Raw genomic sequence first — 27,072 nt, 5'->3', positions numbered from 1 at the left:
CCGTTTCGCTTTGGGAAGTGAGCGGGGGGCGGCGGCGGGGCGCGGCGGGCCGGGCCAGGCCAGGCCGTACCGGGCCGGGCAAGGGAAGCGGGCGGCGGCCGAGCCCTGTGGGCCTTCCGGTTGAAGGGAGCCCGGGGCGGCCGGTGCTGAGGGAGCGGGGAGGGATCGCGGGCCCAGGCCCCGCCTTCCCGGGGCGCCCCCGCCGCCGCGCTGCCCTCCGGGCCTGGGCCCCTCGGATGAGGCGGTGAGGCCGGGGCCCTTTCCCGTAGCCTGCCCTCCCCCTCCCCGCCTTCCGCCTCCTCCGGGGCCTGGCGGGGCCGCGCTCCCTGCCCCGCTCCCCATGTAGCAGGGGGTGTTGGCGGCAGGGAGGGCCGGGGTGAATGGTGCGAGGAGCGGGGCGCTGAGGGAGCCTGAAGTTTGGGGGTCTTGAAGGCTTGCCCCCCCTCCCCTCTCCCGAGCACAGTGGAGGAGGAATGCCAAATCCGGACAGACATGGGGGCAAGAAGGATGGGGGCGGCGGGGGGTCCTCGCAGCACGGGCCTGGCAGCGGGAGTTCCAACAGCAAGGAGAGGCACCGGCTGGCCTCCAGGCACAAGAGGCACAAGTCCAGGCACTCCAAGGAGTCACCGCTGGCGGCCCAGGAGACGGCGGCACCCTTGGGCGCGATGATCAAGCCCCTGGTGGAGTACGATGACATCAGTTCGGATTCGGATACCTTCTCGGACGATGTGGCCCTCAAACTGGACAGGAGGGAGAACGAGGAGAGGAAGGACAGGAGCGAGAGGATGCAGAAGCATCGGCACCACCAGCACAAGCGCGTCCGGGAGCTGATGAAGAGCAAGCAGGCAGAGAAAGAAAGGAAGCTGGAGAAGAGCCTGGAGGCATCCAGCAGGTCCGGGTCCACCAAGGAGAGAGTCTCGGGATCCTCCAAGAGGCTCCTGGAGAGCGAGGAGCACCCCAAGTCGCTGTCCTCCAAGAGCAGCAACAAGGAGTCCCGCTCGGCCAAGGCGCACAAGGAGAAGTCCCGGAAGGATCGGGAGCTCAAATCCAGCCACAAGGAGCGCAGCAAAAGCCATCGGAAAAGAGAGGCCCCCAAAAGTTACAAAACCGTCGACAGCCCCAAGAGGAAATCCAGGAGCCCCCACAGGAAATGGTCTGACAGCCCCAAACTGGACGACAGCCCCTCCGGAGCCTCCTACATCCAGGAGTACGACCTCAGCCCTCCCCGCTCGCACACCTCCAGCAACTACGATCCCTACCGGAAGAGCCCCGGCGGCTCCTCACGCCGGCCCTCCATCAGCCCTCCCTACAAGGAGCCCGTGGCCTACCAGTCCAACGCTCGCTCCCCCAGCCCCTACAGCCGGCGCCAGAGGTCCATCAGCCCCTACAGCAGGCGGCGTTCCTCCAGCTACGAGCGCGGCAGCGGCTCCTACGGCGGCCGCTCCCCCAGCCCCTACAGCCGCCGGCGCTCCAGCAGCCCCTTCGCCGCCAAGCGCTCGGTCAGCCGCAGCCCCATCGCCAGGTGAGTGCTCTCCGCGCCGCCCGGGGGCCTGGGGAGGTGCTTGGGGCGGCTTTGGGCCCGGCAGGGGTTAACCTCCTTCCCCAGCTGCAGCGGTTCACCCGGGGAGGTTGCGGATGCTTCCCCCCACCCCCCACCCGGAGGTGTTGGAGGCCTTGGGCAGCCTGGGCTGGTGGGGAGGGGTCCTTGCCCGGGGTGGGGGCTGGGTGGTCTTGAAGGCCGTTCTGTGCCTCCTGGTGGGGCTCGGGGAGCTGGCTGCCCGGAGTGGCTGTGGGGTGATGGCTGTGGTGGTGCTGGGGTCGGGTCCAGGAGGTGCTCACACTCCGGCAGACACCTCCCTGGCTGGCTGTCGGCAGCCTCCATGTTGGCTCTGGGCAGAGAGGCCCAGGGCTGGCCGAGCTCCTGGGATTAAATTACACCCCCTCAGGAGCTGGCCCCTGCAGAAGGGCCCAGGCTCCTCGGGAGGGTTGTGCTCTGAAGGGAGACGAAGCCATTCAGCTCCTGACACAGGATCTGAAGTGCTTCCCTGGGGAGAAGTTCGGGCAGGGGGAGGCTGCTTCCACTTACTGCTGGAAGCCTGAAGGCTCCAAGGTGTGGAACCTGGATCCCCCTTTGCAGGAGGGAGGTTTGGTTTGAGTGGATCTTGCTCTTTCTGAGCTTGACTTCCCTTTTCCCCTTGAGTTAGAAACCTCTCTGAACTCCATCTCTTTAACCTCAACTTTCCTTCCACAGTCCAAGAGTTCCTTGCTCCCAGTCTGAAACTGGGGCATCCTGGAAGGGCAGGCAGGGAGCAGCTGGGCTCTGGCTCAGCTCTGATTTGGGTTTCTTGCTTTATCTTTGAGCTGGTCACTTTGCTCCAGAAGGGAACTCAACCTGAAGTGTTTGGTTTCAGGGCTTCATCAGCCATCCTGTTACCTGCAGGGCACTGCCCAGCTCAGTGCTGGTTCTTCTTTGCTCAGGGAGTTTCCAGTTGTCACCATGGGTGCTGGGGAAGCTTTGCTTGGAGCTCCATGGCAATTAAGATGTGACCTGGAACTGTAATCTCTGTAGCAGTGCCCTGTGCTGGGGGAGCTCTGCTGCATCCTCTGGCCCCAACAGGAGCTGCTGCTGCTGCCTCCAGAGCTTGTTGATGTGATCAGCAGATCCCAGAGACCTCGGGGTGGGGGCTTGTGGCATTTGGCCTTTGCTGGCACAGCAATTCCCTTCCCTGGGGGGTTTGAAGCTGTGCCTTTGTCCTTGCTGTGAGGGAGGTTGTGTTGGGGTTAGCCCCCTGGAAGCTCTCAGGGACAATCTCTTTGCTGCCATTCTCCTTCTGGTCCTTTCTCCTCTGCTCTTTCTCTAGGTGCATCTGAGAGGTTCTGAGGGGTAGTCACAGAGCCATGGAATGGCTGAGGGTGGAAGGGACCTTCAAGCTCATCCAGTTCCAAAGCCCTGCCATGGGCAGGGACCCCTCCCACCAGCCCAGGCTGCTCAGGGCCTCATCCCCCCCTGGCTTTCAACTCTTCCAGACTTGGAGCCTCCACAGCTCCTGTGGGCAGCCTGTGCCAGGGGCTCACCACCTTCATGGGGAAGAAGTTCTTCCTCATGTCCACTCTCAATCCAGCTCCTTCCACTCTGTTTCTCCTCTCCTCTCCCCCCTCCCTGCCCTGCTGGCACAGCTCCTCATGTCCCTTACTGCTGAGCCTTTTGGAAGGGTAAGAGTGCAGTGGGAGGAAGCTGTGCTGCCTTCATGGCATCACTGTGGGTTGTGGCTCTTGGTGAGGTCCATGCTCAGCCCTAAGCAGGCTGAAAATGAGTCTGCAAAGGGCTGAGTTTCCCCCCCCCAGGTTGTTCCATGTCTTGACTGCAACCTGAGCTGAGTTTTGCTCCCAGGCTGCTCCATGCCTCACCCTGAAGTTTCTCTTTGTGTCACCTGCTCCTTGCCTCTGACCTGAGGAAGTCAAACACTTCTCTTTCCCTCAGCTCAGCTGTGGGAACCAACCTGGAAGCACTTTGTGCTGCTGCTCTGGAGCCTGCCTAAAGTGAAGGGCTGCCAAACCCTGGACCCCAAACCAAAAGATTCCAAAGGTTACCTACTGTTTACTCTCAGCTTGTCCTGAGTGCTCTCAGTCTCTGGCTCCAGTTGATCCCCAGCTCCTCTTCTCTCCCCTCTCTGATCTAATCCTTCAGGACAGAACCCATGGATTACAGAACCCACCCCCCTGGAGTGATCCTGCTGGAGGAGCAGAGGGGGGTTGATGGCTTCCATCCACTGCAAGCTGCAGTTCATTGTTGGGTTTGCTTCCCTGAGCTTGCAGCCTGGATGGTGCTGAGGCTGAGGGAGCTGGGGTTGCTCAGCCTGGAGAAGAGAAGGCTTCAGGGAGACCTTGGAGCAGCCTTTCAGTACTGCTCCCAAAGGCCTGCAGTGACAGGATGAGAGGCAGTGGTTTGGAGTGAGAGGAGAGGAGGTTTAGGTGGCTGTGAGGAGCAAGTCCTGCACCATGAGGGAGCTGGAACACTGCACCAGGCTGCCCAGGGAAGGAGTTGAGGCTCATGGTCAGGACAAGGCTCTGAGCAGCCTGCTGTAGCTGGGGATGTCCCTGCTGAGTGCAGGGGGCTTGGGCTGGAGCTTGGCAGGTCCCTTCCAACCCATTCTCTGGGGCAGGTCTGTGTAAGCTCATGGTCAAAGCTCTGCTCCAGGAGCCCAGGGTGGGGCTGTGCTGCTGGCCCCCCCCAGGAGCTCACCTGCAGGGAGCAGAGCAGCTGTGTCTCCCCTGCAGCCCCTCTGAAGGTTGGTCTGCAGGCAAGGGTGTAAGTGGGGGCAGCTGCCCCTGCCCCAGGGTGGCTAGGGGGGGGTCTCTGTGATCTCCTCTCAGCTCCTGCAGAGGAGCAGGAGAGCTTTGGGACAGCAAGTGTCTCCAACTGGCACACTTGCTTAGGCAGCAGACATCTGACTGTGGCTCAGCTCCTTCAGAGGAGGGAGCAGAGGCATTTCTGGGACACTGAATTATTTCCACTGTCTGCCAAGACAGCCTTGGAGGGTTTGGGGTTTTTTTTAGTGCTTTCTGTGTTTTCTTCAGTCCCCAAGTCCCAAATCCCCTGTTGGGAACCAAGGAGCTGCTGGGAGCCCACACAGCAGCTCTGGGTTTCAGATGGCTGTGCACCAAAGCTTGCTTTCAAACTGGCTTGGGCAAGATGACCTCTGAAGGGTCCCTTCCAACCCAGGGCACTCTCTGAACCTCTCCTCTGGAAGTCAGGATGGAAGAGAGGTCAGGAGGGGAAAGCCCAGCTGTGGGCCACCATGCCTTGGAGCAGCTGTTGGCTCTGCAGCTGAGGCTAGGAGAAGACATTCCAGAGGCCTTCAGCTTGCTGAAGGTGGCTTGGACTGAGCACAGCAGCTCTGTGTGGGCCTGCTGGAGCTGTGGCCACCCTCACCTAGATCTTTGCCATGGCCAAAGGCGGCTGAGCAGTCCTGGGTAAGAAAAGTTGGACTGGGGCTGCTCAGCCTGGAGAGGAGAAGGCCCCAGGGGGACCTCAGAGCTGCCTGCCAGGAGCTGAAGGGATCCTGCAGGATCCTGCAGAGAGACTTCCCTGAGGGTGTCTGGAGGCAGGCCCAGGGGGAAGGGTTTGAAGCTGAGGCAGAGCAGGGGCAGAGTGGAGCTGAGGAAGAAGCTGCTCAGTGTGAGGCTGCTGAGGCTCTGGCCCAGGCTGCCCAGGGAGGCTGTGGCTGCCTCCTGCCTGAGGGTGCTCAGGGCCAGGCTGGATGAGGCCTTGAGCCAGCCAAGTGTGATTGAGAGGTGTCCCTGCTCCTTGTGCTGTTGCTGGACACCCTCATGGGAAGTCTCTCTCCAGCCTCCCTGTAGGGTGCCCAGGGAGGTGCTTGAGGCCCCATCCCTGGAGACGCTCAGGGCTGGGCTCTGAGCCACCTGCTCCGGTGCAGCATGGCCCCGTTGGGCGCAGGGGGGTTGGACTGGCTGAGCTTTGGAGCTCCCTTCCAGCCCAAACCATCGCATGGCTCTCTGCTGTCAGTCCTTCAGTCTGTCCTGGCAGCCCTTCTGGACCCTCTGAGCTGGGGGCTGCCCGCCCCGGGAGCCGCCTGCGGGCTGTGCCCTGCTCCCTCTCACCTCTGCTCTCCCCCTCGTCCCCGCAGGAAGTCGGTGAAGTCCCGCAGCAGGAGCCCTGCCTACTCCAGGCACTCTTCATCTCACAGCAAGAAGCAGAGGTCCGGCTCCCGCAGTCGCCATTCCAGCATCTCCCCCAGCCGGCTGCCCCTCAACTCCAGCCTGGGGGCAGAGCTCAGCAGGAAGAAGAAGGAGCGAGCGGCGGCGGCGGCGGCCGCGGCCAAGGTGGACGGCAAGGAGGCGAAGGGCTCGCCCATCTTCCTGGCGAGGAGGGAGAACAGCTTAGCCGAGCCGAAGGAGCCCGCGGCAGAAGCCAAAAAGGTCACCAAAAGCGTGAAATGCGAGAAGGCCTCCTCGGAGCCGGAGCCGGCGGCGGCGCCGCTCGCCGGCGCCGAGCCCAAGGGCCCCGCGGAGGCAGCCCGGCCCAAGGCGGAGGAGAACGCCGAGAGGAAGCTGCCGGCGCCGGCCAGGGACTCCAAGCACGCCGCGGCCAAGGACTGCAAGCCCGCGGCGGGGGCGGAGGACCTGCTGTCTCCGAAGGAGCCGGAGACGGCGGAGAAGGAGCCTCCCCCTCCCCTCCCCTCGCTCAAGTCCCCTCCGCCGCCCCTGCCGGCCGCCACGCCGCCGCCCCCCACGCCGCCGCCGCCGCCCCTGCCGCCGGCTCCCGCCGCGCCGCCGCCGCCGCCCTCCCAGCCGGCGCCGCTGCCGGCCCCCGCTTCGGCCCCAACCTCTTTGCCATCCTCCTCCCACCCAAGGACGTCTACTTTATCCTCTCAGGTGAACTCTCAGCCCTCTGTCCCCGTGGCTCCAAAACCCCAGGTGTCTGTGACGGCTGCTATCCCGCACCTGAAAACGTCGACCCTGCCTCCGCTCCCGCTGCCCCCTCTTTTACTTGGGGAAGATGACTTGGATAGGTAAGGTCCCACCAGAGCCTTCCCCTCCCACCCCACCCCCTCTCCTCCTCCTTTGCCTGTGAGAGCCAAACCTGGAGCAGAAATGGATCCTTTGGCTTGGTCTGAGAGCCGCCGGCTCGGCCTGCGGCGCCCCGAGGACTCCGCTGATCCCTTCCGACGAGCCCGGGCTGGGCTGGGTTGTGTGGAGGGGTGGGGTGGTGGAGGTCTCCTCCCTGGAGGTGCTGAAGGCCAGGCTGGGTGAGGGCTTGAGCAGCCTGGGCTGGTGGGAGGTGGCCCTGCCCATGGCAGGGGGGTTGGAGCTGCAGGATCTTCCAATACCCAAAGGGATCCTGCAGGAGGGCTGCAGAGAGACTTCTCCTGAGGGGGGGTCTGGAGCCAGCCCCAGGGGGAAGGGTTTGGAGCTGAGGCAGAGCAGGGGCAGAGTGGAGCTGAGGCAGAAGCTCTTCAGTGTGAGGGTGGAGAATCTGGAATAGCTGTGGCTGCCTTCCTGCCTGGCAGTGTTCAGGACCAGGCTGGATGAGGCCTGGAGCAGCCTGTGCCGGTGGGAGGTGTCCCTGGGCATGGCAGGGGCTTGGAACTGGAGGATCTTGAAGGTCCCTTCCAGCCCAACCCATGGCATGAATCCATGTCTGAAAAACACTGGGGGGGGGGGATGTGTCTTGGCAGGGGGAAGAGGCTAAGGGCCCAGAGCATCCCAAATGGAGCTAGGGAAGAGGAGAACTCTTTGTGTAGCCCTCTTGCAGCCAGCAGTGTGGTGCAGTGCTGCTCTCATGGCATCCTTGCTCACACTTCTGTTTGCTGGAGCTCCCTGCCAGCTCCTGAGCCTTTCCAGGCATGGCTGAAGGTGCAGTGGGGATCTCTGGGGTTGGTAGAGTGGTGTGGCACCAGCAGTGTCCTACCCAATGAGCAGTGCCTCACACAATGCTTGGGGCTTGCTGCAACCACCCTGCAGTTGGTGTGAGCCCAGCTCTTGAAGGGTTAAGGGATGCTCAGGGCTTGTCCTGCTGTCAGGGTCATGTTGGCACTGCCAGCCAGGTGAAGGCTCAGCCTGGGCATGGCTTTGGTGCCCTTCCTGAGCTGGTCAGCTCTCTGCAGCTCCTTGCAAGGAAGTTGTAATGAGCTGGGGGTCAGAGTCTGGGCTTGGATGGTCTTGAAGGTCTCCTCCAAGCAAGAAGCATTCTGTGATCCTCTTGGTTTCTTCTCCCTAGCAGTGAGCAACAGGATGAGAGGAAATGGCCTCAGGTTGCCCCAGGGGAGGCTTGGGTTGGACATCAACTCCTTGACTGGAAGGGTTCTCAAAGCCTGGCCCAGGCTGTCCAGAGAGGAGGCTGAGTGCCCATCCCTGGAGGTGCTCAGAGAGGCAGAGCTGTGGTGCTGAGGGCCAGGGTTTAGCCCCAGCCTTGGCAGGGTTAGAGGCTGGTTGCACTCAGGGATCTTAAAGGTGGTCTCCAGCCCAAACAATTCAGTGCCCAGGATCTGATTCACTGAAAGGGCCCTGGGCTGAGCCCAGACTGCATCTTCCCCAGCTCCACTGCTGGTCTGAGCCAGGTTCTGCTGCTGTGCTGCCTCCTTTCCACAGCCAGCCAGGGGCCTGCAAACCCTCTGGAGCTCTTCTGTCACCACCCAGCTGTGCCTTAGCTGTGTGCAAGGTTCCCCCTCTGCTGTCATGAGCCCAGGGGTGTGGGTGCTGATGCAGCTGGCTGCTGAGCTGAGGAAGAGGAGTCCCAGTGACAGGCTGGGAGAGCCCAGCTGGTGGTGCTGAGTGTGGTGGCAGTTGCAGATGGCACTGCCTGCCTGCTGAAGCTCTCTTACCAACTGCCTGCATGCTCAGGCACAAAACTTCTTAAGACAGACTTGGCTTGGGAAGGAGGTTCCAGCTCCAAGGCCATGGCAGGCACAGGGTTGGGAAACACTCTGAAGGGTCTGAACACAAACCTCAGCTCACTCAGGGGCTCCTCAGCCTGCCTTGGTGCTCCCCAAACCCTCAAGGCTCATGTCTGAAGTGGTCAGGGTGCAGCTTGGGTGACTTCACCTGGCAGGAGGTGCAGCAGGAGGAGGGCAGAAGCTGCTCAGAAGCCAAGTGGGAGAAACTTTGCAGCTGTTGGGTGTTGCACTTGGGAGCCTCAGAGCTCGTGCAGGCCCCTGGGAACATCTGGCTGGCTGTTGGCAGCAGCTGACTGCAGGCCTGGCCCAGCCCCAGCACACTGCTGCTGCTTTAGGCTTGGAGGAGCCTTTGTTGGGCTGTGGGTGTTTGCCCTTGGTCATGAGTTGAAGCTGAGGCAGAGCAGGGTTGGGCTGGCTCTGAGGAAGGCCTTCAGCAGGAGGCTGGTGAGGCTCTGGAGCAGGCTGCCCAGGGAGGCTGTGGAAGCCTCCTCCCTGGAGGCCTTCAGGGCCAGGTTGGATGAGGCTTTGAGCAAGCTGATCTGGTGGGTGTCCCATGGCAGGGGGGCTGGGACTGGGGGAGCTTGGAGGTCCCATCCAACCCAAACCATTCTAGGACTGAGGAGCTCTCAGCAGCTGCTCTGCTGCCAGTTAGGAGTGGACTGAACAAAGTCAGCTGAGAGCAGTTGGTGCCTGTGAGCATCCAGCCCCCTCCACACACACCTGGGAGACCTGCAGAGGAGCCAGCCCCAGCTGACCTCTGCTCTTGGAGCAGAGGCTCTGCCCTCCTACAGCCCTGGCTGTGCAGACCCTGAGCTCAGGACCCTTCTCAGAGGTGTGATGTGGGGCAGGTGCCCCAGCTGGGTGTCATCCAGCCCCTCAGGGCTTTGCAGCTGCCTGGGGGGTGACCTCCAGCCCCTGCAGCTGGCCTGCTGTGGTGTCTGTGGGATGTGCCCTGCTGGCAGCAGTGTGGCCAGGGAGGCCTTTCCCCCTGGGCTCTCTCCCTGAGAGACTTGTGCAGCATGGGAGCCTTGGGCAGGTGACCCACTTGAGCACTCCACTGCTGCCTGCTGAGGGGTTGGACCTGGTGGTGCTGACAGGCAGCAACCCTCCTGCTGCCTGCCCTAAAAACAAACCCTGGCAGGGCTCTGCTCTTCTCCTGTCTCTGAAGCTTTGTGAAACCTTGGCAGAGTGGAAGCTTGCAGGGAGAAGAGTTCCTGACTCTTCAGCCCTAGGAACTCTCCAGTGCCTGAAGGGATCCTGCAGGAAGGCTGCAGAGGGACTTTTCCTGAGGGTGTCCAGAGCCAGGCCCAGGGGGAAGGGTTTGGAGCTGAGGCAGAGCAGGGGCAGAGTGGAGCTGAGGCAGAAGTTGCTGAGTGTGAGGCTGCTGAGCCTCTGGCCCAGGCTGCCCAGGGAGGCTGTGGCTGCCTCCTGCCTGGGGGTGCTCAAGGCCAGGCTGGATGAGGCCTTGAGCAGCTGAGGCTAGTTGAGAGCTGTCCCTGCCTGTGGTGGGGAGCTTGGAGCAGATGAGCTCTGAGGTCACTTCAGACACTGGCAGGCAGCTCTGAGGTGCCCCTGGAGCCTTGTCCCCTGCAGGCTGCACAGCCCCAGCTCCCTCAGCCTGAGCTCCCAGCAGAGCTGCTCCAGCCCTGGGCTCATCCTTGTGGCCTCCTTCTGCTGGGGACAGCAGAGCTGCACACAGCTCCTTCCTTTCTTGCCTCAGGTTTGCCTTAGCTCCAAAAGCAGAGCTGGAGCCGGCTGTGCTGGGGGCAGGTGGAGCCAGCTGTGCAGCTGTGCTGGGGGCAGGTGGAGCCAGCTGTGCTGGGGGCAGGTGGAGCCGGCTGTGCTGGGGGCAGGTGGAGCCGGCTGTGCTGGGGGCAGGTGGAGCCGGCTGTGCTGGGGGCAGGTGGAGCCGGCTGTGCTGGGGGCAGGTGGAGCCAGCTGTGCTGCTGTGCTGGGGGCAGGTGGAGCCGGCTGTGCTGGGGGCAGGTGGAGCCAGCTGTGCTGGGGGCAGGTGGAGCCGGCTGTGCTGGGGGCAGGTGGAGCCGGCTGTGCTGGGGGCAGGTGGAGCCAGCTGTGCTGCTGTGCTGGGGGCAGGTGGAGCCAGCTGTGCTGGGGGCAGGTGGAGCCAGCTGTGCTGGGGGCAGGTGGAGCCGGCTGTGCTGGGGGCAGGTGGAGCCGGCTGTGCTGGGGGCAGGTGGAGCCAGCTGTGCAGCTGTGCTGGGGGCAGGTGGAGCCAGCTGTGCTGGGGGCAGGTGGAGCCGGCTGTGCTGGGGGCAGGTGGAGCCAGCTGTGCTGCTGTGCTGGGGGCAGGTGGAGCCGGCTGTGCTGGGGGCAGGTGGAGCCAGCTGTGCTGGGGGCAGGTGGAGCCAGCTGTGCTGGTGCAGGTGGAGCCAGCTGTGCTGGGGGCAGGTGGAGCCAGCTGTGCTGCTGTGGGGGCAGGGGATGCAAACCTCCTCTCCCCCTCCCCGCTGTCCCTCCTTGCCTCCGCTCAGGCCCTTGCTGCCTCCTGAGGGCTGTTGCCCTCCACTGAAGTTGTTTTGTGCTGTCTGTGGTGAGCAGCTGTGGAGTTTCTGACCTCTGTGTTGTGTTAACTTTTTGGGGCTTCAGTCCAAAAGAGATTCTCCCTCCAAAACCTGTGAAGAAAGATAGAGAGCAGAGACCACGACACTTACTGACGGACCTCCCGCTCCCCCCAGAGCTCCCCGGAGGGGATCCTTCCCCTCCTGACTCCCCGGAACCAAAGGCAGCCACACCACCTCAGCAACCCTTCAAGAAGAGACCAAAGTAAGAGCTGGCTTTCTCTGTTGGGTTTATTCTATTTCTCCCCCTTTTTCCCCACCCCTCTCCCTTGCTTTTTCTGGGAGCTGGTGAAGCTTTGCCCCTGCTCCGCAGCGGGGGTCAGGCAGCGCTTCCCCTGCTCGGAGTCTCGGGGTTGGCCTTGCAGCACTCCTGTGCATGCTCTGTGCTCTTCCTTCTAAAGCTGGACATAGCCTGGGAGGGGCTGGAAGGGACCCTCTGGGGATCATCCAGCCCAAGCCCCCTGCCCAGGCAGAGCCACCCAGGGAAGGTCACTCAGGAGCACATCCAGGTGGGGTTGGAAGCTCTCCGGAGCTGGAGGCTCCAGCACCTCCCTGGGCAGCCTGCTCCAGGCCTCCAGTTCAGGAAGTTCCTCCTCATGTTTAGCCTGGAGAAGAGACCTGATTAATGCTGATCAATAGCTCAAGGCTGGGTGGCAGGAGGCTGGGGCCAGGCTGTTGGCAGCGGTGCCCAGTGCCAGCCCAAGGGGCATTGGGCACAAAGGGGCACAGGAGAAGCTCCTCCTGAACATGAGGAGGAACTTCTTGAGCTGAAGGCTGCTGGAGGCCTGGAGCAGGCTGCCCAGGGAGGTGCTGGAGCCTCCAGCTCTGGAGAGAGCTTCCAACCCCCCCCTGGATGTGCTCCTGAGTGACCTTCCCTGGGTGGCTCTGCCTGGGCAGGGGGCTTGGGCTGGGTGCTCTGCAGAGGGTCCCTCCCAACCCCTCCCTGCTGTGACAGGCTGCCTGAGCTCTGCTTTTTGTCAAACCATCTGGAGAGAGTGGGTTGGGCTGGGGGTGGTGGCTGAGGGGGAGCCCTTGGGGGAGGCCTCCCTGAGCCCTCTGCCCTCTCTCAGAATCTGTTGTCCTCGGTACGGGGAGCGGCGGCAGACGGAGAGCGACTGGGGCAAGCGCTGCGTGGACAAGTTTGACATCATTGGCATTATTGGAGAGGGGACTTATGGGCAGGTCTACAAAGCCAAGGACAAGGATACAGGTAAGGGGGCCCAGGACCTGCTGCCTGACTCCTCTGGGGTGCTGTGGCCCTGCTCAGCACCCAGCCCGGCAGCGGCGCTGCGGCTTCGGGACCGATCCCTGCGGGGCCAGGAATGGCTTCGGGCCTGGGAGAAGCCTCTCTGGGGGCTGCTGTCTGGGGGGAGTGGGGGTGAAGGAGCTGTGAAATGTTCTGCTGCCCTCCTTGCCTGTGAGGAGGGGTGCCCAGAGGAGGGGTGCCCAGAGGAGGGGTGCCCAGAGGAGGGGTGCCCAGGTGCTTGTGCTGGATCCAGCTGTGGCAGCTGGAGACTCCCAACTGGACTCTGTGTCTGTGTCAGGCTGTGGGATAGCAGAGCTTGAGAAAGGGGCCGAGGGGGGAGGTTTCCAGGCTGAGGGAGGGGTTGGGTGGTTTCCAGGCTGGGGGAGCAGGTTTCCAGGCTGAACTTGTGTCCAGCCCTGCTGAAGCAGCCCAGGCAGGAGCCCTGGGGGGCAGCACCTTGCTCGGGGGGCTGGCTCCTAAGGACCGCGGGCAGGGCGGCAGCCGAAGCGACCTCCGCTGCTGCGGAGGCCGAGGCCGACTGCTCCTCGCCCCGTGGGGAGAGCCCAGGCAGGGCTTTGGGCAGGGGTGTGAGGGAGCCTGGTGTGTGCTGGCAGGTGAGCTGGTGGCTCTGAAGAAGGTGAGGCTGGACAACGAGAAGGAAGGCTTCCCCATCACCGCCATCCGCGAGATCAAGATCCTGCGGCAGCTGATCCACCGCAGCGTGGTGAACATGAAGGAGATTGTCACAGACAAGCAAGATGCACTGGATTTCAAGAAGGACAAAGGTAGGCCCTGGGGGGTGGGCTGGGGGAGCCAGGGAGGTGCTGCAGCCCTTGCCTGGGTGCTGGTTCTGTGTGGGAAAACTGGGAACCTAAACTCTGCTCTTGGAAGGGTTTTGTCTGCTCTGCCCTGAGCCCGGGGAGAGCCCCAGGGGGGAGCTGAGCAGTGCCCAGCAAGAGATAAAGGCTGGGGGGCAAGAGGCTGGGGCTCAGTGGTGCCCAGTGGCAGGACAGGGGGCACAAAGTGGAGCCCAGGAGGTTCCATCTGGGCAGGAGGAGAAAGTAGTTTGGTGTGAGGCTGCTGGAGGCCTGGAGCAGGCTGCCCAGAGAGGCTGTGGAGAGCTCCCAACCTCCCCTGGCACTGTGCTGCTGCTGGGCAGGCTGCTGGGGGAGCCCTGCTGGGGCAGCTGATCTCCAGAGGTCCCTTCCAGCCCCACCCCCCTGGGATGCTGGGATTTGGCCTCACAACTGCTCAGCTGGTTTGGGGTTGGGTTTTTTCCCCCTTGAGCAAGAAACATCTGGAGTGCTGAGTGAGCCCTGAGGACCTCAAGACCACCTGAAGAGAGCAGCAAGAGACCACACTGAGTGCACTGAAAGACTTCATTTCACCCCCCTGAACCTCCTTCAATTCTCCCTTTGCCTCTCTTAAAGCATTTCTTGCCTCTCCCAGGTGCCTTTTACCTTGTGTTTGAGTACATGGACCATGACCTAATGGGGCTGCTAGAATCTGGCTTGGTACACTTCTCAGAGGACCATATCAAGTCTTTCATGAAACAGTTAATGGAGGGTCTGGATTACTGTCACAAGAAGAACTTCCTGCACCGAGACATCAAATGCTCCAACATCCTCCTGAACAACAGGTGAGCCCTGCCCAGGCCCTGCCCTGCCTGCTGCTCACACCACACACTGCTTGGAGGTGCTCAGGGCCAGGCTGGATGGAGCCCTCAGCTGCCTGGGCTGGTGGGAGGTGTCCCCCATCACAGCAGGTCCCCAACAGGAAAGGGTCAGCAGCCACTCCTGATGAGAAACTGCTTACTGGGCAGGTCCCTGAGCTCTGTAACCAGGCCTGGAGCACCACACAGGGCAGCAAACCCTCCCTCACCCCTGGTGATGAGCAGGAGCCAGGATCTAAGCTGGGAGAGGGGAGGTTGAGAGGGGAGATGAGGAAGGAATTCTTGCCAGGAGGGTCACAGGTTGCCCAGGGGGGTTGTGGTTATCTCCTCCCTGGAGGTGTTCAGGACCAGGCTGGATGAGGCCTGGAGCAGCCTGGGCTGGGGGGAGGGGTCCCTGCCCATGGCAGGGGGTTGGAGCTGGAGGATCTTGAAGGTCCCTTCCAACCCACTGCATCCCCATGGCTGGATCTCCACCTGAAGAGCTCCTCTGGGACACTGGCCTCTTGGGAAGGGTTTGTGACAGGGACAGGACTGAATTGTTGCCTTCCCTCTCCCCTCCTTTTGCTTCCTTGAGGCATGAAGCAGGCTCTGGGAAGCTGCAGCCCTTGGCTCAGTGCTTGGCCTCTGTGCTCTCTGAGGTCTTTCCCAGCCTCAATGCTGTGACCTCCTCTGGGTCCAGCACCAGACTTTGCTTTGAGGCCTTTCTGCCACCATGGGGGGGTTGTGGGGTGGAAACCTCCTCAGCTGCCCCTGCCCCAGCCCCAGTGATGCTCTGGTTGCTCTCTCTTGCAGTGGGCAAATCAAGCTTGCAGACTTCGGACTGGCCCGACTCTACAGCTCGGAGGAGAGGTGAGGGGAGCAGGGGGGAGAGGGTTGCTGGAGGTGGGCTGAGCTCCTTTCCTCTCCACAGCCACACACTCCCTTCACTTGCCAGCTCCTGGCACTGCCAGGGCTGTGCTTCCCAGGGGAACTGCTGTAGTGCAGCTCCAGCTGCTGGGAAAAACCCACTCCTGGGTGGTGTCAACAGCTTGGCTCTGGACAAAGCAGCTGAGCAGGGACCTGAGCTGAGCATCTTCTGTGCTGGCTGCAGGCCTGCCATGGACCACCCTGTGCTCTGGGATCAGGCACAGCTCCCTCCTGGCAGGCTGCATGGGCAGGAGTTTGCAGGCTGGGGGAGCCACAGCTTGCTGTGAAACCTGTGCTTGGCTCCCAGCAGCTTCCCTGGAGGCCAGGAGTGCTGCTGCTGGGCCTGAATGCAGCTGGGGTGGGGGGAAAGCTGTGGGGGTCAGAGTGAGAGCCTGGAAGGGGCTGGTGGGTGCTGCCCTCACCCCCTGCCTGTGCCTTGCCTTGCAGCCGGCCCTACACCAACAAAGTCATCACCTTGTGGTATCGCCCCCCAGAGCTGCTGCTAGGTGAGGAACGTTACACACCAGCCATAGATGTCTGGAGCTGTGGGTGAGTACTGCCTGCCCTGGGCCCCTCTCTTTCTGTCCTGCTGGGGCTGCCTGTCAGCAGGCAGCACAGGAAGGAGTTCTGCCCCTGGGCTGGTTGCTGAAGCTCTCTTCCAGTCCCCAGCACAAGGAGGACACAAAGCTGTTAGAGTGAGGCCAGAGGAGGCCACGAAGGGCTGGGGCAGCTCTGCCATGGGGACAGGCTGAGGGAGCTGGGGCTGTGCAGCCTGCAGAGGAGAAGGCTCCAGAAGGACCTCAGAGCTGCCTGCCAGGAGCTGAAGGGATCCTGCAGGAAGGCTGCAGAGAGACTTTTGCTGAGGGGGTCTGGAGACAGACCCAAGGGGCAGGGTTTGGAGCTGAGGCAGAGCAGGGGCAGAGTGGAGCTGAGGCAGAAGCTGCTCAGTGTGAGGCTGCTGAGGCTCTGTCCCAGGCTGCCCAGGGAGGCTGTGGCTGCCTCCTGCCTGGGGGTGTCCAAGGCCAGGCTGGATGAGGCCTGGAGCAGCTGAGTCTGGCTGAGAGGTGTCCCATGGCAGGGGGTTGGAACTGAAGCTCCCTTCCAACCCAACTCCTTCTCTGGCTCTGTGACTCACCTTGAGCACACTGAGGAGCAGGAGGTGATCACCCCCAGCCCTGCCTGTTTGCCCCAGCAAGGCTGAGTCTGGAGGGCAAGGAGAGGCCTGCCTGGGGTGGTTCCTTTCTGCCATGCTGTTGGCACAGCCTCCCCTTCCCCCCACAAAGAGTTAAAGCCTGTGCCATGTTCAAGCAGCCCTGCTGCTGAGTGGCATTTCCCAGCTGCCTGCAGCTGGTGACTCCCTACACACAGGTTAGTTTGTCAGTCCTCAACTACAAGCCCTGATGCAAATAAACTCTCCTCAGCCAAAGCTGCTCCTGAGCAGAGAAGCTGCAGTGTTCAGCTGCTGCTCCCCAGGGTTTGCCTGGCCCTGACCTCTTGCTTTCTCCTCCTTCCAGCTGTATCCTCGGGGAACTGTTTACAAAGAAGCCTATTTTCCAAGCCAATCTGGAACTGGCTCAGCTTGAATTAATCAGGTAAAGCATTGCCCATGCATGCCTGGGAGAAGAGGTGCTGCAGGAGCTGCTGCTGCACACAGCCTCTGTGTTAGGAGCCCTCCTCTCTTGCTGCAGCCCTTAACCTGCCTTGGAAAACCAGGGCCCAGCAAGTGGCTGTTGACTGCCCAGAGGAGCAGGCAGGCAGTGGGGTGCCCAGGCCTGCTGCTGTGTGCACCCCTCAGGAAGCTTTGCTGGGAGTCCATGGCTACAACAGTGAGCCCCCCTGACCCCTGCAGGTGGCAAATGCCTGGTGCTGAGTGCTTGGGGAGCTGCAGGGGAGAGGCTTCCATCTGCCTCCTGCTGGACCCCAGGCTTCTCCTGGCCGCAGTGTGCCCAGGCCTAGGTTAGGGCTCAGAAAGGGAACTTTTTGGCTCTGCTTGGTGATTCCTCTGCCAGCTGCTGACCATCCTCTGCCTGTGTGCCCCCCCAGCCGGCTCTGTGGGAGCCCCTGCCCAGCAGTCTGGCCAGATGTCATCAAGCTGCCCTACTTCAACACTATGAAGCCCAAGAAGCAATACCGAAGGCGCCTGCGTGAGGAGTTCTCCTTGTGAGTGTTGGGAGGAGGGGGCCAGCCCAGGGCTGATGGCCTCCTGCTGCAGCTCAGCTGCTCTCCTGCTGGGCTCTGGGCTGCCTGGCAGGGTAGAATCACAGAGGTGTTTGGGTTGGAGAACACCTCTGAGGTCCAACAGTCCTCTGCCACGGCTGGGGCTAAACCATGGCCCCCAGCACCACCTCTCTGAGACCCCTCCAGGGGTGGGGATTCCACCACCTCCCTCAGGAGCCTCTTTCAGCCTTGGAGAATCCTTGAAGGGAAGAAATTTCTTCTCATGCCCAAGCTAAAGCTCTCCTGGTGCAGCTTGAGGCCATTTCCTCCTGTCCTGTCACTTGTTTCTTGGGGAGGAGGCCAACCCCCACCTGGCTCCAGCCTCCTTTCAGGCAGTTGTGGAGAGCCAGAAGGTCTCCCCTCAGATGAAGGCTGAAGCAGTGCTTCCCTGTTTTGCCCTCTGCCCTGGGCAGCTCCCTCCAGGAGGGCTTCTTCCATCTGGGGAAGGCTGGAAGGAGGTCACTGTCCCCTTGCTAAAGAGCTGCTCTGCCCGGGGAGGTTCCCTGCCTCTGCCAGCTCAGGATGCTGGCAGCTGGGCACCACTTGGCACTGTGGTGGGCTGGGTGCTGAGGCTGCCTGCTTTCCAGGGGGAGCTCTCTGGGGGGCAGAGTGGAATTAATTGATAATCCTCTGGGCCTTGGGGCTGCTCCTCCTGAAGAGCAGAGCTCAGGCTGCAGGCCTGGCCTGGCAGCTGCAGGCCTGGCCTGGCGGCTGCTGTCCCCCAGCAGCTGCAGCACACAGGAACCGATTCTGACAGCAGGGATTCCCCTCAGCTCTGAGGTGCTTCAGGGGGCTTCTCCCTCTGCTCAGGACCAGCCTTGCCATGTTTCCCCCCTCTTCCCACAGCATTCCTTCTGCTGCTCTGGACCTGCTGGACCACATGCTGACGCTGGACCCCGGCAAGCGCTGCACAGCGGAACAGGCCCTGCAGAGCGACTTCCTGAAGGACGTTGACCTCAGCAAAATGGCACCTCCAGAGTAAGCTCCAGCTGGCTTCCTCTCACCTGGTGGCCACCTCTGCTGATGAGCCTTGGGAAGCAGCCACTGCCTTGGCCTTGAGGCTTTTCTGTCAGTCAGAATGAAGCTCTGGGCTCTCTCCCCTGCTCTGCGTCGTCACTGAGCTCTGGCTGTGCTGGGGCCGTTCAGCCTGGCTTGGGGAAGCTCAGTTTGGTGCTTGTGAGGTGCTTCAGAGCTGTTGGAAGAGTAGCATGAAGCATATCCCTGCCCTCTGCTGCACAGGGGATGGCCAGGCCTCCCTTGTGCTCACTGTCCAGTCATTGATTGACTGGAAGAGTGGCTGCTGAGCACTGTCACACTGCAGCTCTGCTCTGCCCCTCCAGCCCAGCTCTGCTGGAGCTGCTTTGTGAGCAGGATTCCTCTTGCCTTCAGAATCCCAGCATGGTGCTGGAGCTGGGAAGGGAGCTCTGGAGCTCACCCAGCCTCTGCTCCAGCAGGGCCCCCACAGCAGCTTGCCCAGGAGCACAGTGCCCAGGGAGGGTTGGAAGCTCTCCACAGCAGGAGACTCCACAACCTCTCTGGGCAGCCTGCTCCAGGCCTCCAGCACCCTCACACCAAACAACTTTCTCCTCCTGCCCAGATGGAACCTCCTGGCTTCCAGTTTGTGCCCCTTGTCCTGCCACTGGGCACCACTGAGCCCCAGCCTCTTGCCCCCCAGCCTTTATCTCTTGCTGAGCTTTGCTCAGCTCCCCTCTGGGGCTGTCCTTCCCCAGGCTCAGCAGCCTCAGGGCTCTCAGCCTCTGCTCTTCACAGAGATGCTCCTGGCCCCTCAGCCTCTTCCTAGCCCTTGATTGGACTCTCTCCAACACTTCCCTCTCTCGAAGTGGGGAGGCCAGAAGTGACCCCAGAAAGCAGTGAGAGAGCTCTCTTCAAGCCTCCAGGCTGCCAGAGCTCGGCAGAGCTGCCCTCAGTGGCTGCTGCTGGCTCAGTGCTTGGCCTCCGTGCTCTCGGAGGGCTCCTCCAACCCCAACAGTTCCATGGTTCTCTCAAGACCCTAACAACCTTCTGTGGTCTTTTGAGGGGGGTTGGGCATTAAATGGGTTTCCTTCCCTTGTTTCTTACCCTCTCAGTGTTGCTCTCTTCCAGCCTTCCCCACTGGCAGGACTGCCACGAGCTGTGGAGCAAGAAGCGCCGGCGGCAGCGGCAGAGCGGGATGGCAGTGGAGGAGCCCCCCCTGTCCAAAGTGTCCAGGAAAGAAGCTACCTCTGTCAGCAGCACAGACACTGCCAAGAACAGCAGCAGCAGTCCTGTGCAGCCCCAGCCTGCCCAGCTCAAACCCGAGCCTGGGGCTGCAGATGCAGTAGGTCAGTGCTCAGACTGGGGCCGTGCGAGGCTGCTCCTCCTCCGTCCCCTCCCTGCCCCTCCCAGCCTGGCTGTGGGCAGCTCTGGGCCTGCTTTGCCATCACAGAATGGGTTGGCTTGGAAGGGATCTCGAAGCTCAGCCAGTGCCAACCCCCCTGCCATGGGCAGGGCCACCTCCCACCAGCCCAGGGTGCTGAAGGCCTCATCCAGCCTGGCCTTGAACACCTCCAGGGAGGGGACAGCCACCCCCTGGGCAACCTGTGCCAGGCTCTCCCCACCCTCACTGCCAGGAGTTTCCTCCTTATCCCCTGTCTCAATCTCCTCAAGCTTCAATCCATTCTCTCATCCTGGCACTACAAACCCTTGCACAAAGTCCCTCCCCAGCTCTCTTGCAGGCCCCCTCAGCTCCTGGCAGCCACTCTGCTTCTTCCACCTCTGTTCTTCCAGAAAGACCATCCCAGAATCTTCCTCTCCTGACTCTTTTCCCCTCTCCTCCTTTCTTCTGTTCCCCTGCTGTGAACACCACTGGCTGCAGAGTGGGTTTTGCCTCCAGCAGTCACACCCAGTGGTGAGCTGGCTGTGCTTTTATTCCCCAAGGGATACTGTTGGCTCTGAAGCATCCTCCAGAGGATGCTGAAAGGAGATCCTGCATCACTGTAGGCCAGTGAAATACCAGAGAGGAGGCTGTGGAGGCCACAGCCCTGCCAAGGCTGCACAGGGGTGCTGAAGGGTGGTCAGCAGATGCAAAGGTCAGGCATGGGCTGTGCCAGGCTGCTGGGCAAAGCAGGCAATTATTGCACCTTGCTGCAGGAAAGATCACTTGGCCATAAGGCCCCACGGGCCCAGGGCTTGGGCACTGCTTCCAACCACCCTTCCCAGGGCCAGAAGATGGTTGGAGGAGAGGGAGTTTGGATTCCTGGGGTTCTAGAGGCTCCCAGAGCCACCCAGGCCACACTCTGTGGGAGCCTTCCAGACCCCCCCCAGGTGTGGGTTGAGGCTGCCTTTGTGTCAGCTGTGCTGACAAGCAGGAGGAGAGTTGTGGCTGCAGGGGGTGTGCAGATGGACACAGAGGTGGTGGCTGGCTTGGCAAACAGCTGAGAGAAGTGAGTGTCACCTCCTGAGCTGCCTGCCAGCACCAGGAGCTTCACTGGCAGCCCCTGAGCCCAGAAGCTGGTGCAGTGTGAAGGGACCTCCTTGTCCCTTGGCAGGCAGGAGGCTGAGCTCCAGCATGGAGCAGAGGGAGCTGCTGCCCCTCAAGGGTTGGATCCTTGCAGCTCAGGACAGAGTCCTCTGTGACCCCAGGCCAGCCTTCAGCCCTCTGCTTGAGCTCTTTGCTGCTGCTGCCTCGGTGCAACACACCTTTCCTCCAGGCCAAACAGCAGCTCAGCTCCATCCTGCTGCCAGGAGGCATCCATGGAGTGAGCAGAGGCCCCAGGAGGGGCTGAGCTGCTGCCAGAGCTGCTGCTGAGGGCTTCCCTCTCCATCACACATCTCAGACTCGCTGCTCTGGGCTGGTGGTGGTGGTGGTGGCTTCTTGAGCTGCCCTCAGCTGTCTGAGAGGGAGGTTTGGCTCCAGCAAGCTCTGGGTGTGGGTAGCTCTGAGGCTGCTGGTGGCCAAGGTCCCCCCGGTGGCAGCAGAGCAGTGCCCGGCGCCGCCTCGGGTGAGTGCAGTGCATGTGCAGTGCCACGGGGTGCTGCTGCAGTGCTGCTGCAGCTGAGAGCAGGCTGCAGGGCCCAGCTGGTGGTGGAAACCTCAGCAAACCACCTCAGAACCCTCCTCCTGGAGCCTCTCTGCCTTCTGGGAAGAGGGAGAAGGGATGTGGCTCGCCGTGTGCGGTGTCACCGGTGCGGGGTGGCATTGCCTGGGGTGGAAGGGACCTCCAAAGGGCATCCAGTCCAAGCCCCTCTGCACTCAGCAGGGACATCCTCAACTAGATCAGGGTCACCCAGGGCCCTGCCCAGCCTCACCTTGAGCATCTCCAGGGATGGAGCCTCAACCACCTCCCCAGGCAACCTCCTGCAGTGTTCCAGCAGCCTCCTGGTGCAGAGCTTGCTCCTCGGGGGGGGTGTGAAGGCAGAAGAGTTGCTGCTGGGAGCTGTTTGTGGTTTAATCATCACTGCCAGAATGGCTCAGGCTGGAAGGGAGCTCAGAGCTCACCTGCTCCAACCTCTCTGCCACGGGCAGGGACGACCCCTTCCGGTTCTCAGCCTCCTTGTGCCGCTTCTTGTGTTCCCCACAGGCCTCGGGGACATCACCCAGCAGCTGAACCAGAGCGAGTTGGCTGTGCTGCTGAACCTGCTGCAGAGCCAGACTGATCTGAGTGTCTCCCAGATGGCCCAGCTGTTGAATGTCCACTCTAACCCCGAGATGCAGCAGCAGCTGGAGGCTCTCAACCAGTCCATCACGGCTCTGACGGAAGCCACCACGCAGCAGCAGGAGCCCCAGGCGGCGGCGGAGGAAGCCATAGAGGAGCCCCCCCCAGAGGCCCAGCAGGCAGAGGAGCAGGCAACTCCAGAAGCAGGCAGTGCTCAGGGAGACATGCAGAACGTGCTGGCCGTTCTGCTGAGTCAGCTGATGAAGAGCCAGGAGCCCCTGGAGGAGAGCAATGGGGAGAAGAGCGGCGAGCAGCAGCGGGGGGCCCGCAGGACCCCCCCGGCGCACCCCGAGGAGAGCACAGGTAAAGCAGCCCTGCACTGCCCCTCCAGCTCCTTGCCCCCTCCCTGCAGCAGCTCAGGGCCAGGCTGTGTGAGGCCTTGAGCAGCCTGGGCTGGTGGGAGGGGTCCCTGCCCATGGCAGGGGGTTGGAACTGGATCACCTTCGAGGTCCCTTCCAACCCAACCCACCCTGTGGGCAGGGTGAGCAGGAGCCAGCCCTGGGGCCAAGTAGGCCAAGGGCACCCTGGGGTGCCAGCAGGTTGAGGGAGGTTTCCCTGCCTCTTTACTCTGCCCTGGTGAGGCCACATCTGGAGTACTGGGCCCAGGTCTGGGCTCCCCAGTTCAAGGACAGGGACTTGCTGGAGAGGGGACTGCAAAGGGCTGCAGAGATGCTGAGGAGACTGAAACAGCTCTGAGAGGAGGAAAGGCTGAGGGAGTTGAGGCTGTTGAGGGTGGAGAAGAGCAGCCTGGGGGGCACCTGATCAATGCTGATCAATAGCTCAAGGGTGGGTGGCAGGAGGCTGGGGCCAGGCTGTTGGCAGCAGTGCCCAGTGCCAGGCCAAGGGGCAGTGGGCACAAAGGGGCACAGGAGAAGCTCCTCCTGAACATGAGGAGGAACTTCCTGAGCTGGAGGCTGCTGGAGGCCTGGAGCAGGCTGCCCAGGGAGGTGCTGGAGCCTCCAACCCCCCCTGGATGTGCTCCTGAGTGACCTTCCCTGGGTGGCTCTGCCTGGGCAGGGGGCTTGGGCTGGGTGCTCTGCAGAGGGTCCCTTCCAGCCCCTCCCAGGCTGGGCTGCTGTGATTCTGTGCAGGGTCAAATTGGGTGCTTCAGATGAGTGCCTCTGGTCTGCCTGTGGCCAGCAGAAGCAGAGATGGCAGAGTGGGGTGGCAGGGGGTGCAGAGGGAGGCAGAAAGCTGCTAGACTGTGATCAAGCCTCAGATCCCAAGACTTGCCTTGAAGGGTCAGGTCTTGCTGTGATCCCCCTGGTGATCAGCTTGCACATGGGCAGGGGTTGTGCACAGGCTGGGACTGGAGCTGTGAGGAGCACAGGATGAGAGCCTGGAGCAGAGCAGCCCCAGAGGGGAGCTGAGCAATGCTCAGTGAGAGCTAAAGGCTGGGGGGCAAGAGGCTGGGGCCAGACCCTGCTCAGTGCTGCCCAGGGACAGGGCAAGGGGCACAGAGTGGAGCCCAGGAGGCTCCACCTGAGCAGGAGGAGAAAATTGTTTGGTGTGAGGCTGCTGGAGGCCTGGAGCAGGCTGCCCAGAGAGGTTGTGCAGAGCTCCCAACCCCCCCTGGGCACTGTGCTGCTGGGCAGGCTGCTGGGGGAGCCCTGCTGGGGCAGGGGGGGTTGGGCTGGGGGAGCTCCAGAGGTCCCTTCCAAGCCCTCCATGCTGGGAGGCTGTGGAATTTCTCACCTTAGTCTGTCCCAGCTCTCCTCTCCACTTTGCCTTCCCAGAGGGAAGGAGAGGAAGAGGGGAGAGGGACTGAGGAGTGCCTGAGAGTGTGGGGAGGGGGCAGTAGAGCCTGGGGGGGCAGTGCTGGCAGGGGGGGAGTGGAGCCTGGGGGGGCAGTGCTGGCAGGGGGGGAATGGAGCCTGTGTCCCTCAGCCAGTGCAGCCCTGGGCTGTCTGTGGGGTTGACTTTGGGCTCCTTCAGTGCCTGTGTGCAGCTGAGCCAGGTGCTGGCTCTTGCAGGGGGGCAGGCAGGGGCCAGGTGTGGAAGCCCTGCAGCCCTTGGGTGAAGTGATGACCATTTCCTTCCCCCCCCTTTTTTTCCCCCTGTGGTCAGAGGTGAGTGTGAGGGCAGCCAACCCCCCCCCCCCCCCAGCCCATCTCTCCAGCTCTGTTTTGTGTTTCTGTTGCTCTTTTTTGCCCTTCTTAGCCACCTCCTGGGAGGACCTCACCCAGTCCTAGAGAAGAGCCTCCTGAGTGGTGTCTCTCTCAGACTCTCCAGGGAGCCTCTTTTGGCCCAACCTCTCCTCCTCCTCCTCCTCCTCCTCCTCCTCCTGCTCTGCAATGTAGCTCAACGTGTGCTGTGTTCTGGTGCCTTCAACACCCCTGCCCCCCCCCCCCCCAGCCCCCCCTGTGATCCTGCTGCTCTTTTTTTGTGCTCAGTTTTTGGTTGGTGGGGTTGGGGTTGGGTTTTTTTTTTTGTACCTTTTTGGATTCACTTTGGCCTCAATTGGCTCAGCCCAGAGCCAACTAAAGAACTTTGTCCTCTTGATTTTGAGTCTTTTGTTTTCACCACCCCACCCCCCCCTTCATCCCCCACCCCCCCAGACCCCCTTCCAGCAGCAGCTTGGCTTTGACAGTGACCTGAAGATTGTTTGTTCCTAGGGGGGGGTTGGAAGGGGGGCTGGGGGGTTGGGGGATTTTTTGGGGATGGATTTGAACACAAATTTAGCTCTCCAGGTTCTGGGGCTTTGGAAGGGGGTGGGAGAGATTCCTCTCTTCTCTTTTTTTTCACCCCCACCCCCCCTCCTTGGTTTTCACAATAAAGTTTGACCTTTTTAAGAACCACTTTGGCAAACTGCTTGGAGGATCTGATTTGCTCACCAGGTTTGGTTTGTGGCCCCCTCCCTCCCTCCTCTCCCCCCTCTCATCTCCTCCCCTCAGCAGGGGAATCACCTTCTGATCACCCTCTCCAAGCTGATCCTCTTGCTGCTGTGCTGGAGGAGGAGGAGGAGGAGGAGGAAAGGGGAAGGGAGGTCAGCTGTGGTGTGCTGCAGGAGTTCAGAAAGTGGCTTGGGGAGCAAGGGGGCCCTGGGGGCAAGGATCTAGGGAGCCCCCTTTGGAGCCAAGCTCTTGGGGGCCCTGGGAGCAAGGCTCTAGGGGGACCCCCTTTGGAGCCAAGCTCTTGGGGGCCCTGGGAGCAAGGCTCTAAGGGGACCCCCTTTGGAGCCAAGCTCTTGGGGGCCCTGGGAGCAAGGCTCTAAGGGGACCCCCTTTGGAGCCAAGCTCTTGGGGGCCCTGGGAGCAAGGCTCTAAGGGGACCCCCTTTGGAGCCAAGCTCTTGAGGGCCCTGGGAGCAAAGGGTTAGGGGGCCCTGGGAGCAAGGCTCTAGGGGGGTCCCCTTTGGAGCCAAGCTCTTGGGGGCCCTGGGAGCAAGGCTCTAGGGGGACCCCCTTTGGAACCAAGCTCTTGGGGGCCCTGGGAGCAAGGCTCTAGGGGGGTCCCCTTTGGAGCCAAGCTCTTGAGGGCCCTGGGAGCAAAGGGTTAGGGGGCTTTGGGAGCAAGGCTCTTAGGGGCTCTGAGAGCAAAGATTTTGGGGTGACCTTTTGGAGCCAAGCTCTGGGGGGGTCCTAGGAGCAAAGATTTTTGGGGGCTCTGGAAGCCTTTGGAGCCCTTGCAGGGGGGCTGAGGGGGGGGCAGTCTGTACCCTGCATTTCCAGTACCTGAGGGGGCTCCAGGAGAGCTGGGGAGGGACTTCAGAGCAGGGCTGGGAGGGACAGGCTGAGGAACAATGGCTTTGAGCTGGGAGAGAGGAGACTGAGAGTGGAGAGGAGGAAGAAAATCCTTAGAGTGAGGCTGGGGAGAGCCTGGCACAGGCTGCCCAGGGAGGCTGTGGCTGTCCCCTCCCTGGAGGTGTTCAGGACCAGGCTGGATGAGGCCTGAAGCACCCTGGGCTGGTGGGAGGGGTCCCTGGGCATGGCAGGGGCTTGGAACTGGAGGATCTTGAAGGTCCCTTCCAACCCAACCCATTCTGGGCTGAGGTTTGGGCTCTGGGCTGGGAATGTGCATGGTCAGAGGTGCTGACCCAGGCAGTGTGCCCAGCTCTGGGGAGAGGCAAGGAGGGGGAACATGAGGGTGCACCTCCACCCCCCCAGGCTGCTGCGGGGGCAGGCAGGAGTGGAGCTTCTGGGGTGGGCTTGGGGCTGGGGTTTTGGGGTTGGTTTTTTTTCCTCTTCTAACCCAACCCATGAGGAGCTCACTCCATCAGCTGCCAGCAAGGTGAGCCTGGCACCAGCCCCTGGCACCAGCACAGCCCTGTGCCCCTCTGCCCAGCAGCTCCTTACGGGGAGCCTGTGCTGGGCTGTGGCTCCACAGCTGTCTGCTGCTCGGCTTAGCCTTTGGTCCCAGAGCAGGAGCTCCCTGCAGGGGTGCCCAGGTGTGGGGCCAGCTGCTGCTGCCTGCTTGGGAGCCACGGGGAGGGGGTGGAGGTGAATCCCTCGAGGGATTGGTGCCTGGGTCCTGCAAAGGATTCCAGGCCGGAGCCTTCCTCCCTGCTGCCCCCAGCCTGGGCAGGCTGCCCGGGCTCGGCCTGTGCTCTGGGTGGGTTTGGGGGGGTGTGGGTGGGGCCTTGTCAGACGGTCTTTAAAAGAGGTCACCCTTCCACAGCCTGTGCTGCCGGCGTCCTCCCCCCGGAGAAGAGACCCCCGGAGCCCCCCGGCCCGCCGCCGCCCCCGCCCGAGGGAGACCTCTCCAGCGCGGCCCCGGAGCTGACCCCGGCCGTGACGGCCGCCCTGCTGCAGCTCTTCTCCCAGCAAGAAGCGGAGCCCCTGGGCCACCACCACGACCACCACCACCACCACCACCCCCCCTCCAGAGCCTCGGACTACGGCCGGCCCCAGCCCTCCAGGACTTACGGCGCCGAAGGCTCCGAGGGGGCCTTCGGTCCCGAGGAGCTGGGCTCGGCCCAGACGCTACTCGAACCGCCTCCTGCCCAGGCCGTGGGGAAGAGCAGGACCTTCTTGGGCTCCGTGAGCCACCTCGGGGAGACCAGCGCCTACCAGGGCACAGGGTCTGTCCAGTTCCCAGGGGACCAGGACCTGCGCTTCGCCAGGGTCCCCCCGGCCCCCGTCGCCCTCCACTCGGTGGGGCAGCCGTTCCCCAAGGCCGAGGGGAGCAACCCCAACCCCGCCACCAACAACTCTCTGCTGCATCCAGAGGCCAAACTCCAGAGCTACCCCGAGCTGGGGCCGGGGGCAACCGGCTCCAGCGGGGCAGGGACGGCTCCCAGCTGGGGTGCTCCGACCCAGGCCGCTTCTTCCTACGGGAAGCCCTACCGTGGGCCCGGCCGAGTGCCTGCGCGGGGGGGACGGGGCAGGGGGGTCCCCTACTGA

At 62.4% G+C, this 27,072-nt stretch overlaps 1 protein-coding gene across 3 annotated transcripts; it reads left to right on the top strand.

The window, feature by feature from the left end:
• Positions 1-375: 375 nt before the first annotated feature.
• On the top strand, positions 376-27,072 carry CDK12 (cyclin dependent kinase 12). 3 transcript variants are annotated; one of them, XM_054176699.1, is made up of 14 exons: positions 376-1,522; positions 5,649-6,533; positions 11,025-11,201; positions 12,067-12,206; positions 12,857-13,027; positions 13,692-13,881; positions 14,707-14,763; positions 15,268-15,369; positions 16,335-16,412; positions 16,864-16,980; positions 17,884-18,015; positions 19,141-19,358; positions 21,597-22,039; positions 26,380-27,072. In XM_054176699.1, exons 1-14 carry the CDS (start codon positions 474-476, stop codon positions 27,070-27,072), a joined length of 4,452 nt encoding a protein of 1,483 aa, XP_054032674.1. In that variant the 5' UTR covers positions 376-473. The 3 variants fall into 3 exon arrangements, with proteins under 3 accessions (XP_054032674.1, XP_054032672.1, XP_054032673.1); XM_054176697.1 differs by lacking the exon at positions 26,380-27,072 and adding an exon at positions 23,955-24,068 and having other exon boundaries at positions 21,597-22,034; XM_054176698.1 differs by lacking the exon at positions 26,380-27,072 and adding an exon at positions 23,892-23,952 and having other exon boundaries at positions 21,597-22,034.

The sequence above is a fragment of the Dryobates pubescens genome, chromosome 36 (genome assembly GCF_014839835.1).
Source record: "Dryobates pubescens isolate bDryPub1 chromosome 36, bDryPub1.pri, whole genome shotgun sequence".
Lineage (NCBI taxonomy): Eukaryota > Metazoa > Chordata > Aves > Piciformes > Picidae > Dryobates > Dryobates pubescens.
This window is presented reverse-complemented; position numbering and strand designations above follow the sequence as displayed.